Below are 13,372 nucleotides of genomic sequence, written 5' to 3' on the forward strand. Positions count from 1 at the left end.
ACAGCGATGGGTGTAACATCAGTGGGTGGATTAACAGCGATGGGTGTAACACCAGTGGGTGGATTAACAGCGATATGGGTGTAACATCAGTGGGTGCATTAACAGGAATGGGTGTAACATCAGTGGGTGGATTAACAGCGATGGGTGTAACATCGGTGGGTGGATTAACAGTGATGGGTGTAACATCAGTGGGTGGATTAATTGCGATGGGTGTAACATCAGTGGGTGCATTAACAGGAATGGGTGTAACATCAGTGGGTGGATTAACAGCGATGGGTGTAACATCGGTGGGTGGATTAACAGTGATGGGTGTAACATCAGTGGGTGGATTAACAGTGATGGGTGTAACATCAGTGGGTGGATCAACAGCGATGGGTGTAACATCAGCTCTCCATTATTGGTTAGACCAGCCATAGCCCAGAACACCGCGGTTCAGTTTAAATGTTTACATAGCAGTTTAGGAAAACTAGGGTAGCAGGTTAGGAGACTCGTCGTGCAGCCCAATCAGCCACGAAAAACCGCCTTGAGCAGCAACAAATCTGCCCAATTAGCTTATTCACTTTCCATACACCCACTTCTGTTGATCCACCCACTTATTTACCACATCCACTTTCACACACACTCCATGTATGCAGTTTTCACACACACTCCCTGACTTCCAGGAAGTGGCGATGGGGCCACTAAACTCATCAACCTCAGGACACACTCCTGACTTGAAGGATGCAATTCATGTTCCACTTTAAAATAATAAAACAAGCATGAAATCCTAATAAACAAATCACCACTGTTGTTTTTACAATATATTAACCTCAGTAACGTGTGTCAAGTCTCACAATCAGAGATAAACAAATGAACATGGCATAATTAGGCACGCCTATCCATTATTTTGTATGAAATTACACAAACTCCAAACATATCACAGTGTTGGCGGTATAGCAGTTCACTCTGAAGCCTGCAGCCTCGGTTGAAGTCGCTGAGGGTCTAATTAGCCCCTACACCTTCAATAATTTTCACTCCCTCAGCTTTGGGACACTTGTGCAAATGGCGGAGGCGTACATGAAAGCGCAAATGGGGGGCGAGGGGCAACGGGAAGTGGGTGAGTTGGGATTCAGGCCATGACTCCAGTTTCTGCCAGGTCAGGAAAACTGTTCCCTCCAGGCTTGGTGTGGTACAGTGTCCTCTAGTGGGGCCTGAGGGGCTGTCTCACAGACCACCCTCCACAGACTGTAGTAGGCCCCTCACTGCCAGGCCAGCACAGAGCCACACTCACCACAATGTGTGAGTGAAGGGGCCAGGGGGGTGACACCAGACCAGCTCACTGGGCAGCCCAAAGAGACCACCACAACTCCCTATCTCCCACAAGAGTCCCTCATGCCCTGCTGAGAAACCTACCCTCTCTCCCACATCTTAATGAACCCTCAAACAAACAGTGTGCACACAAACCCGCCATGGTTAACTGCAGGCAACACGGGGAACGGCTCCTCTGAATAGAATATAACTCTTTCCATTCGTAGACCGCCCTGTTAAGAGGATGGAGGGGTGACACGGCGCCACAATGCCATAAGCTGTGTGGTAACTGGCACAGACCTTGTATGTACATGCTCTTTAATGCTGTTGGCCGCCTGCTGTACCCCAGTCACATCTACAGTGCTGTGTTGCTGAGCCACTGGCACATTGTCCTCAATGGGAGACGGCAGGCCTGTAAAGTAACTCACTCACTGACACTATCACGTTGCCAGAAACTGTCAACCATCAGATGAAACATGGAACCAGTCAGTCAGCTGCAGCTAACATCTGATAGCCCAATAATAAAACATTGACTTCTGATATAAACCAAAACACATGCAAATTAAAACTTAAAACACTTCATATGAAGATCTTAGCAGCACAGCAGAGAGACATACAGTAAATAGCCTACCCTCAACCCCCCAGAGGAAAGGATTATACCTCTGCTATTTAAGGTGATTGTGGCTGTATTTCTTGTAGAGCAGTAGGCCTGTGCAAATAATAACAGACAAGGCCTCTAACACAGCCAAAAACGAATACGTAAGTCATAGGAGCACGATACATGGTGCTTGTGACTTTCATAAAGCCAGATAGAAAAACACACCTTGCTGGAGGATCAACATGTCCAACTCCCGGCGCTTTTCTTTCGCTAACAAGTCACAGACACAGTGTTTTTCTATAGGGACGTGTCGGATGCCAAAATATTTTCTCCATAAAGCCAACGCTGCCGAAGATGTAAGGCGCAGATAAAGTGCATGGAAAGCATTATGGGGCTGTGAGATTTACAGAACTGGAGTCCGGGAGGAATGTTTCTGCCCCGTCGCCTTCCAAGAACAACAACACACCGCGTGCCCGCCTTGCCAGAAGCGGGCGCTTTTCGCGTCTCGGGTGGGTAGGTGCGTGTGAGGGGTACGTTAACATTTTTCAACAGAACAGCCTGGGCCTATACAGTGAAAGCTAAACACTGTGCTTTGTATTGCGGCCCGTGGCACAAATCAACAGTGAACAGCTCTTGGCAGTCAAAGTGGCAGCGCAAAAACTATCATGAAAATAATATTTGTCCATAAAAGTTCATTTAACACCAGTCTATGTGCCTCTAATATAAGCATGTTCTTCATCAGGAGCCAAGGGATGCGAAAGGCCAGATAATGACTATGAATGGCATTTTGTTTCTTCAAGACGACAGCATAAATCCACTTTAGACTGTCTGGCTCTATCAAACTAAATTGGACTCGACATAATTCAACTCTATTCAGTATAGAGAAGTGTGTAGGTTTTTAAGATGGCCTGCTATCCCCTAATGTTGCCTTCCCATCAGCAACCCGATGTCCCATTCTAGGGCTAAGGGAACCAGAGGGTTGCATGTTTAAAGCCCAGTTGGGACATCACTATGTACGTTTGAGTGAGATACTTTGCTAGGGTAAATATTTATCTAGCTGTATAAATGGGTGTTGTGTGGAACGTGTAAACCTCTGGCGCTGCCCTGGACGAGGTCTAATGCCAGGTAGATATAATAATACCTTACTGTGCTCTGAGATACCAGTCAGTCACTATGCTAACAGACATGAATTGTGAAATATGGGAAATTATATTTTTTCTATTGGATTCTTGTGACAACAGATAAACACATAAACAAGACATTCAGTTCTAAAGAACAAGGGTATTGGCTGAACAATTGTCTTAAGTGCATTTAACATTGTTTGGTAAAAATAAAAATAAAATCAACCACTTGCTCAAAAACATAATTTAACACTATTCATATGGCCATATAGTAACCAGACACATGTCATCTTCTCTCAGGAGACAAGGCCATTGCAGATCATGGTGACTGGCTCCCCCTGTTGGTCTTCTGGTTCCTGCCTCCCTGTTCTCACCCGGAGCAGAGCAGGGACTGGAACACAGCACGGGCTTAACATTTCGGACACACAACAACCCCTCCCTCACACAAAAGACACAATTACCCTAATACACTATAACAACCTCCCCCCTAATGAATGTGTGGTCTGACTCTAAATGATAGCCAGCCTTGTTTTAGTCAGACAGAGACACAGGCAGACAGACACACACACAGCTCCAGTCCATCCATCTGTTTACGTCTGGGTGGATTTCCTCTGTGTGAGTTATGAGGAGAGACTGTGTGGCAATGCTATTCAGTTAAAAAAGAGAATGTCTGGGAGTGAAACATAATACTTTAATGATCTGGAGGGCACCCAATTGTACGCCTCCACACGTCTTCCTGCTTGCACAACTTTGGGAATTATCTGCGAGTAGAATTGACTTGTTTGTGCAGTGGAACAGAAGAGAATAAGAAGCAGACAGGCTCCAAAACTTGAAGCTGGAGGCTGATTTTGAAGGCGTCTTTAGGGGGGGAAGGAGGGGTTGGACATTCATTCCACTATAGTGAAAACTACGAAGAGGTCAATTAGTTAAACAAGAAACTGGTCTTAGTCCAGCTCCTCTGTCTACCATCAATAACACATACTGTAACCAGTGGTGGAAAAAGTAGAAAACTTCTTAAGGATACAACCCTTTTTTTCAATTTTTGCCTAAAATGACATACCCAAATCTAACTGCCTGTAGTTCAGGCCCTGAAGCAAGGATATGCATATTCTTGGTACCATTTGAAAGGAAACACTTTGAACTTTGTGGAAATGTGAAAGGAATGTAGGAGAATAACACACAATAGATCTGGTAAAAAAAATAAAGAAAAATAAACAACCGTTCTTTTGTATTTTTTTTGTACCATCATCTTTGAAATGCAAGAGAAAGTCCATAATGTATTATTTCAGCCCAGGTGCAATTTAGATGTCCACTAGATGGCAGCAGTGTATGTGCAACGTTTTAGACATCCAATAAACCATTGCATTTCTGTTAAAAATGTATCAAGACTGCCCAAATATCCCCAATATGTTTATTACTAACTTTGTTCAAAATTAGGCACCCCTCAAACAATAGCATGGAATTCTTTCACTGTAATAACTACTGTAAATTGGACAATGCAGTTTGCTTAAATTCTTGTTAATCTTTCTGCCAATATCAGATATGTCTACATCCTGGGAAATTGTTTTGTTACTTACAACCTCATGCTAATCGCATTAGCCTACGTTAGCACAACCGTCCCATGGAAGGGACATCGATCCCAAATACGTTTTAAATAGAAAGTTACTCAAGTAAAAAGTCACCCAGTAAAATACTATTTTTGTTCTAATTATACTTAAGTATAAAAAGTTAAAATAATTGCAAAAATATACTTAAGTATCAAACAGTAAAAGTATAAATAATTTTTTATTCTGTATATTAAGCCAAGCAGACGGCACCATTTTCTTGTTTATATATATATATATATATATATATATATATATATATATATATATTTTACGGCTAGCCAGGAGCACACGCCAACACTCAGTATTTGCAAAAGATGCATGTGTTTAGTGAGTCCACCAGATCAGAGGCAGTAGGGGCAACCATGTGATCTCTTGATAAGTGTGTGAATTGGACCATTTTCCTGTCCTGCTAAACATTCAATATGTAATGACTACTAAATATTTATGGAGTAAAAAGCACAATATTTTCGTTAGGAATGTAAGGAAGTAAGTAGTCCAAAAATATAAAATAGTAAAGTACAGATACCCCCAAAAACAACTTAAGTAATACTTTAAAGTATTTGTACTTAAGTCCTTTACACCACTGAACATAGCACAAGGACATACACAGTAACTGTAGGCCACCAGGTCATTAGCCCAGAGGGGTGTTCCAGAAAGCAGGATCATATAGTTAGCCAGCTAACTATGATAAGCAGTTAAATATATCTTGATTGTCTGATTCATTTAGGAAGCTTAAGTTGTCTTGAATATGGGTTGTTGATTAATGAGTAAATTATAGCATGCCAATTCTATATTCCTCAAAAATCTGGGTATTTTTGCATTTTTATGAGTTAGCTGGTTAAAACTCATTGATCCTCTTTTCTGGAACAACCCACAGGCAAATCACACCCACAAACCAGAGTGCCAATAATAGGTTTATTTCAATAATGTCAATATTGTTTAAAAAAAAAAAAAAGCCATGACATAGCCTGGATCTTTTCTTCTGAAATTGACATATACATGTCGTAATTGCAGTGATTTTTGAAAACCGTCTGAGCAAGAGAAAACAAATAAGGCCAGAGGAGATGTCTTCTAGTACTAAAACCCAAGCAGTAACCCCCCCCCCCCCCCCCCCCCATTCAAACCAACCAATGAATGTATACAATTTACACATTGAACTCTGAATAATCAAAACAAATATTTACAAATCCTTTTATCAAATTTGTATTACAACAAATGTCTGAAAGGATAGCAAAACAAGGGGAGAAAAAACAAAACCTATTTTTGCTTTATCCACACTAAAGCATTTTGAAACTATGAGAGAATACACTCACTACCGTTGAAAGCTTTCTAAATGAAATCCTAAATGACAGTCACAACATTACCGGTCTCCTCTCCGATGCCTATCCTCATAAATATCTTTAGTGTCACCTTTTCTGATGGCTGATTGGGGATCTTCTGTATGCGATAGGAGAACGATGGCGAGTGTGTGTTTTTGTTACTTCACTAGTTTAGATAACAGGAGTCATTCAATCCACAGTGAGACCCGAATAAAATGTCCCCTTTTCGGTGGCTGAAGTGTAATAGAAAACTACCACTGCTGCCAGCACAACACAAGCTAAAGATTTCCCTTCGTACTGTACAGCAGAGAGCGAAAAAAAACATGTTCATTTTGGGCAAATTGAGCATTACTGCCAAGAGTGTCAGTGTCTATATGGAGCAGTGAGATGAGGCAATGCAGTGATGAAGGACAGTTTGTATTCCCATACAAGTCTAAAAAAGGTTGGTTTTGTTTGCTACATAGTATCTAATATTTCATGCATCTTAAGTTCCCTTGTTCTGAGCTGAAAACATCTAATCTAAGGACCTGGCACATCTGAGCCGACTGTAGACTGAGCTCAGGTAGCATAAGTGTCATGGATGTTTGCACCCATGTGTCCACATACAAGGTTATGGAGTAAATGGTATCAGAACTTGGACAACAGGTAGCCTTACCTGTATTATAGTTATACCAATTGACTCAAGCAACGCAACAGTAAAATTAAGCATATCGCGCTGACATGTCAACTGTGGTTTGGCCTAGCGTCTAATGCAGTACATGCAGTGACACCTGCCCTCATTTACTCTCTAGAGCCAAAAACACTGAAGCTTTCAACACTGTTTAAACCAACACACAAAATCAGTCTTGTAATGGTTACTTTCATAGCAAGCATGAAATGCAAATCAATATTGAACAAACAGAAAAAAAACCGCTTGTGACCATATTCCCTTGTGGAAACAGAGGGTCAGCCGGAAGGCCACTTTATAGTGTGTGTATCGATGGCCCCCCAAAACTGATAAGCTCGGATACACACTAGCCTGCATCCAATCTGGCAGGTAGCTCGACCAACTCGCCAGTCAGACGCCTCGAAACAATCATCATAACAGAAAGAAAACAAAAAAGCAATGACCAACGGACCTTTGAGATTCATGTACTCAAGAAATCTTCCAAAAAATAAAAAGGGAACGGAAGGATCAGATATTTATGCATTAGGTTTGCTTTAAATGAGCTAAGGAAAGGTAGTTCATAGTTCTTGCTCGTGTCTGAACAGACCCGTCCCAGTGGTAGGGGGAGGGGGCATGGAGTAGCCCTATTTGACCAGCCTCTTGGCCACGTCTTGGTAGGCGATCTCAATCTCTTTGTCGCTGGGGCAGGTGTTGGTGAACTCCTCACGCGTATAGACATTCTGCAGGTACTGCCAGATGCCTGTCATGTCCTTGGGAATGTCAAAGCCTCTGTACTTCTTGGTCACCACCTGTGGATGGAGGAGGACATTGATGAAGTGAGTTAGTCTCAGAACAAACATCTAGAGAACGTGTCCCTCTACAGGCAAAGAGTGGTACAACATGACTTGGTCGCAGAATGGCATATGCTACCAAGATACCCGTACATAAGATGTTTTGCAAACAGCAGCATTCCAGCATTGGGCTACCTGATCAGCAAAGGTAGCTTTGATAAGTGATCACTATAAAAGTCGGTCAGGCTCACTTGGGGAATAACGGCGCCGGAGGAGATGGCTGCCGTTTGACGGGCTCCTAACCAATTCTGTAAGCATTTCACGGTAATGTTTACACAGGCTGTATTCGGCGCATGTGACAAATAAAAATTGATTTGGGGTGACGATGTGGCAGTATGTATGACAGCAGTGCAGTATTTTGAACAGTCTCTAGTTATCACACTTTCTTCCCTCCATCCCATTCATTTCCCCCATATGGATTTTACCCTATGACCAACAATGTCAGTAGCCTATACAAGGGTTTCCCAAAGTCATGTCTTGCCCGTGGTGACACGTGGTCTGCAGTTGTGAGGCCGGTTGGACGTACTGCCAAATTCTCTAAAACGACATTGGAGGCAGCTTATCTAAGCGAAATTAACATACATTCTCTGGCAACAGCTCTCAGCGCTCTCACACACACTCCTGGGTCATTTGGTTATATATTCTACATCACTATGAACTTAAGATATTGGGCATACTACAATAATATTTAATGCAGGCGTGGTCATGATCCAACGAGACCCTATTGAATTGTTTGGTGGAAAAATACTTCTGTGTGATTAATGTGTGAATCCTGGGATGACCGTGTATCTACAAATCTTTTTTTATTATTTTTAAACTGTTTTAGCAGTGTGTGTGAAATGTGGTGCCTCTATCACCAAAGTTACAATACAAAAACATAACTGCCCCACTACATGGAATTCTATGGCTAAGCTTAAATTATTCTGTCAGTGGCATAATATGGGTGATTTTTAAATAGTTGTAGCTGTGGCTTTCAAAGTTGGTTATATTTCCAGAATCACTTGTCAAACAATGTATCAGGGTTTAATTTTTAAAGCAATGTATACTGGTAATTCTAGAGGTCAAAGGTCAAAGTTCTGTTGACCTGAACATTCAGAAAAATTGTTCTGATGAATAGTTGTGAATCAAAACTTTCCAATTACACATGGTTAAAAAGGGTACACGTGACCAACAACTTCAGTAATAGGGAAAAACAAATGGGAAGGAGGGAAGAAAGTGATAACCGGAGAAAGCTCCACTTCTCGCAACGACTACCAGACATTTTCCAACTCTAGGACCATAGCCCTTCAAAGAACTCACTAAGAGACATTGTAACCCCAAGTGAGCCCAAAGGCCCAAATTTGGGGGTCTGGCTCATGGACTACATGGACTCTGCTAATGTGTGTCGAATATCCTGTTTTGATACCCTCAGTCTCACCTTGACGATGTGCAGCTTGGGCAGGAGGTTGCAGTCAGCCAGTGTCATCTCGTCACCGTCCAGGAACTTGCGAGTGGAGATTTTGATGTCCTCGATGCTGTTGTGGTCGATCTCGTCAGGCAGTGGGGAACGCAGGTATTCATCCAGCTTCTGCAGGGTCTTCAACAGCCCACGCTCCAGACCTACAGCACAAAAAGGATCATTCATCATCTCTCATTACACTATCACAACAACTGTCAACTGCATTATAGCATTCACAAACCAGCCTGCCTGCATTGTGTTGAATATTCTGGACACCTTCCCAAACAGACACTACAGGAAACACACAGCAGAGGGCAGCATTTCATAGCAAGATGGCAGAACTAGAGCTGCCGTGCATAAGTACTTTCACAGACATTCCTCACTGACAGTTTTTAGCATTTTCTTCGAGACCCCAAATAAGGCATGGTCCACTCAGCCAACATAGAAAGCAGGGGTTGGACTCTGTGGTTTACTGAGCAAATTCTACTGATTTCATTTGACTGTAGAGTATGTAGGCAGTTGGAGAGAGTGTGACGAGGCATGCGTTTGACATGTTAAAGTCTTATAAACAGGGCATGCTTATCATTCAGATAGGACTGTCAGCAGTGGTGTTGACATAGCCCAGAAGGAATTCAAAGCCAAACATCACGATGGGTCAATATTACAGCAGGGTGGAGAATAGAAACCATACCATCCAAGATACAGTATCAGTTCATGTCCTTTTGGTATGTCATAAAACAGATTAACATAGCATACAGACAGAGAAACACTAGCCAATATGACCGAGGCAAAGCTACAGTATACCGTCACCTGTTGTCATGTCCAAATCATGTCTTCCCATGGTCACAATATGATAGGGAAGAGAGGTGCTTTGAGCTCACGTCCATCTCTCTCGGTTGTTTTTACCAGGCTGTTTGGATGTTTATATTTTTTTTAAAGAGAGCCCAGCCAGGTGACATGGGGGACAGGGGAAGGAATGGGCCTGGGGACAGAGAGGCCACCCCAGAGAACAAAAGCCCTGTGTTCCCGTGTCAGACCCCCACTCTCACCCAGCCACCAATCACCTCAGGCTACCACTGTCGCTTAGCAACCACAGAACTCTTCCTGCACCACCAGTGTAACTCCATTTCTAAGTATTGCTTCTTCACTGACTTCTGAGTAGTAACCTGGAACTAAAATGTGTGTGTTATAGATATATACACACACACACACACACATCTATCTATCGTGTAGGGATGGAAAGCTCACCCTCGTTGGCATCTGGTTTGGAGTTCTTGATGAAGGCTGAGAACTTGGCAAAGATGTCCATCCCAGCTGTGTTGGACTCAGGGTGTCTGGTGCCAAGCTTGGTGAACCTACACACACACACACAAAACCGATGATCCACCTGGTTAGATCTGACAATCAGAGTGTATACTGTATCGTAGGTATCTACTCGTGGAGGCAGTCTGATGTGAAGTGCCTAGTGGGTGTGAAATGCTGTTGCCAACCAGACCAGACGACTCACTTGGGTGGGCTGAGGACATCCTCTAGGAACTCCTCGATCTTGTTGACGTCGGTTTTGACCTCACCATTGAAGGTGATGAAAGGAGGGTGTGTGCCTGGGGCCAGGTTCTGGAGGTCTGCAGGCTTCCTAGGGAGCAGAGAAGAGATTTAGTGGCTGTCACAACACACTGGTAAATATTCCAATCAGCCAAATTATTATCTTATACGGTGTTTAGAGATAGTCTGGCAGGTAGGAGCGTTGGGCCAGTAACCAAAAGATTGCTCGGATCGAATCCTAGAGGTAAAAAAAATAATAATAATAATTTAAAAATATATATATTTTTTTTTAATCCGTCATTCTACCTCTGAGCAAGGCAATTAACCCACTGTTCCCCAGGGGCCAATGACGTGGATGTCGATTAAGGCAGCTGATTCAGAGGGGTTGGGTTAAATGTGGTAGACACATTTCAGTTGAATGCATACAGTTGTACAACTGACAAGGTATCCCCCTTTCTCTCTCCTTGATGTTGTTGAAATGTCTGTCTTGTTTGTACAGATGACTTCACTACAAAACCAAGTTTCCCCTAGGGATAATAAAGTTCTATACTCAAACTGAGCCATCACAGATTACTCACTTATCATTTTATATCCCTATAATCCATCTAGTCTATTTACTCTTTAAAATCATCAACAATCATTAAGCGTTATTCTGTGTCTCCCAGGGCCCAGTTCTATTGCAGATCAGTGGAGGGGGCTGTGGCCAATAGACAGGAAACAAATCCCTGTCCCATGCTAGACTGTTCCAGACCACTCTGGCCTTCCACAGTCCTCCCCCTCACACACCCTGGGTTGGACTTTATTTTCAACTGGGTCATGTATGCGCATGTCCATTCTTCTGTCCACAGTGATTTTTTTTGGTTTTGTTCCAGATGTCTCTGGGAGGTGAGATGAACAACAGAACATAATGAGTGAGTGATGAATGACCAATCAACAGCACGTAGCCCCGAGTCATGTGCCATAATCAGCCACAAAAAAAAGACAATTACAAAGTAAAAAGCAGAAGAATGTTTTTGTCTGCTAGTTAGTTATCAGGGTTGTCATGTCAGAGCAAAATTTACAAAAAAAAAGCGCAAATGAACTTTGATGCAGAGAACAGTCTACCACTAATCTAGCCATAGAGACCGCGTCACATGCAGGCCAATGGTATGTGCAGAGAACAGCGGTTACGGTCTCCCTACAAGGGGAGCTGTGAAACAGACTCGTAAGACCAACTAGTCACAGGGGCACCAAAACAGGAAGTGACCTCAATCCTTTGGCATGAGCACAGGAAGCACCCTCGCCCCATGGCAACATTAAGGAACAGTGGGTGGGGGTAAGTGTACTCTCAAAAAGATAACTAAACTGTTACTCAAATTCAGCCAAAAGGGCTTTTTGATCAGTTTTCCAAAGCAAGGTCATAACATTAAGGTTAGAAAATGTACCGTCCTCGAGTTCCATAAAACAGGATTAAATACAATAGTTTGCCTCGTTCTGTTGACTGGAGCGTGAACACACTACTGTGTGGAAAAATAGAAGCCTTTATCAGTCATTTTTTTTAAAGGTCAAAGCACTATGTGGTCAGAACTGAACAAAGACATGTTTGACAAAAGAGGGGAAAACAGACACTTAAGTGGGCGGGACATCCTCCACTGCCTTTTACAAGACCTCTGGAAGCTCGTCTCGTTCGTACACACCCTCACAGTTATAGATACATATGCAAATACATTCACAGATAGCCAAAGACAACTTCCCTGTGCTTCCAAATGTAAAAAAGAGAAGGTTGCTCTGTGTACTACCCAGTCTTGTTTAGTTTCCAACTCTAGATTACCCACAGGACCAACCCTGGCAGAGGTAGCAGTGTTTGAGATTTCTCAGGAGAAGAGATGCTAAGTGATGCATAAGTATCTGCATGGCTGAGCTATACCCTCTACAACACTTCATCAGAGCCTCCTGTATACTATACTGTCAGTCAATAATTTTAAAAGGCCCATGGAAATCAAGTCCATTACTATATCTGAAAATAATCACACATACTGTATGGCAATAGCCCTGGCCTGGGAAGAGGAAAAACAAGAATCAGGAAGTGTTCAGGTGATGCATTGAGGAATATAATAGTTGGGCAAGGAGCTGCCAGGCAGCCTTCTACAGAACATGGACAAGAACTTTTACTGCACTTTCAGCCAAGACTAAATCGACTTCAAATGACTTCAAATGACTTTGGGAGGGGAAGCCGATCCTTTTAGATTCTGCTTTGATTTTAGAGTAAGAAAAATACAAATTTACCCCCAAATCTAGGGAGGAAGTGAGCACAACCTCAAACAGCCTCTCCAGAATGCAGCTTGTTTATTTTCCAGATTTCTCCAGGTTGGGAAAGGTCATGGGAAAAACAAATAAGCCGTAAGGGTGGTGAAAATGTTTGAGGTGGGGTTGGATCAGAGTGTTAGTGGAGAGCCCAGAAAAGCTCTGAGAGACAGAGACAGCGAGAGAGAACATTCCCCTGGCTTTCCAGGAGCAGAGGAAGTATAGAAGGCTGACCTCTTCTGGGGGAAATGAGCTAGCTAGCGTGACGTGGTGGTGGAGTGAGCGAGAAGGCTAGTGTAACGTGGTGGTGTGCATTCTCCCTCACCTCTTCAGGTCCACTGTGGTGACATTGAAGACCACTCCCTTTAGCCACAGGATCATGAAGAGTCTCTGTGAGAACGGACAGTTCCCGATGCTCTCGCCATCACTTCCCGCCTGAGAGGAATCGGGAAGAAGGTCAGATTACAGCAGCATTATTTACAGATAAGGGATGACTCAAATGACATTGTGTTTGTATGATAAGCTCCTGTAAAACCAAATAAAATGCACCAGGCTTAATTGATTAGAGAAGTGGTTCTCAAACTTAATTATTATTGAAGGCAGTGTGATGTTACACACTGCCTGAATTATGAAAATGATCAATGAAAAAATGTGGCAGGTACCCCATTGTTCTGGTAAAA

The 13,372-nt window shown here is 42.9% G+C and overlaps 1 protein-coding gene across 1 annotated transcript; it reads right to left on the reverse strand.

The window, feature by feature from the left end:
- Positions 1–4,403: 4,403 nt before the first annotated feature.
- LOC109903965 (chloride intracellular channel protein 4) lies at positions 4,404–13,148 on the reverse strand. The gene is made up of 5 exons (XM_031788256.1): positions 13,018–13,148; positions 10,375–10,500; positions 10,116–10,222; positions 8,847–9,028; positions 4,404–7,387 (listed from the first exon to the last, which is right to left on the reverse strand). The coding sequence occupies exons 1-5, from the start codon at positions 13,071–13,073 to the stop codon at positions 7,223–7,225; spliced, it is 636 nt and encodes a 211-aa protein (XP_031644116.1). The 5' UTR covers positions 13,074–13,148; the 3' UTR covers positions 4,404–7,222.
- Between the last annotated feature and the right edge of the window lie 224 nt (positions 13,149–13,372).

The sequence above is a fragment of the Oncorhynchus kisutch genome, linkage group LG14 (assembly GCF_002021735.2).
Source record: "Oncorhynchus kisutch isolate 150728-3 linkage group LG14, Okis_V2, whole genome shotgun sequence".
NCBI lineage: Eukaryota > Metazoa > Chordata > Actinopteri > Salmoniformes > Salmonidae > Oncorhynchus > Oncorhynchus kisutch.

Excerpts from the sequence above, each read along its gene's own strand:
- LOC109903965 (XM_031788256.1), bottom strand. The coding sequence starts at position 13,073 with ATGATCCTGTGGCTAAAGGGAGTGGTCTTCAATGTCACCACAGTGGAC. Across the intron at positions 10,223-10,374 it reads GATGTCCTCAGCCCACCCAA|GTTCACCAAGCTTGGCACCA; the intron begins GTGAGTCGTCTG and ends GTGTGTGTGTAG. Across the intron at positions 9,029-10,115 it reads CAAACCAGATGCCAACGAGG|GTCTGGAGCGTGGGCTGTTG; the intron begins GTGAGCTTTCCA and ends TTTGTGCTGTAG.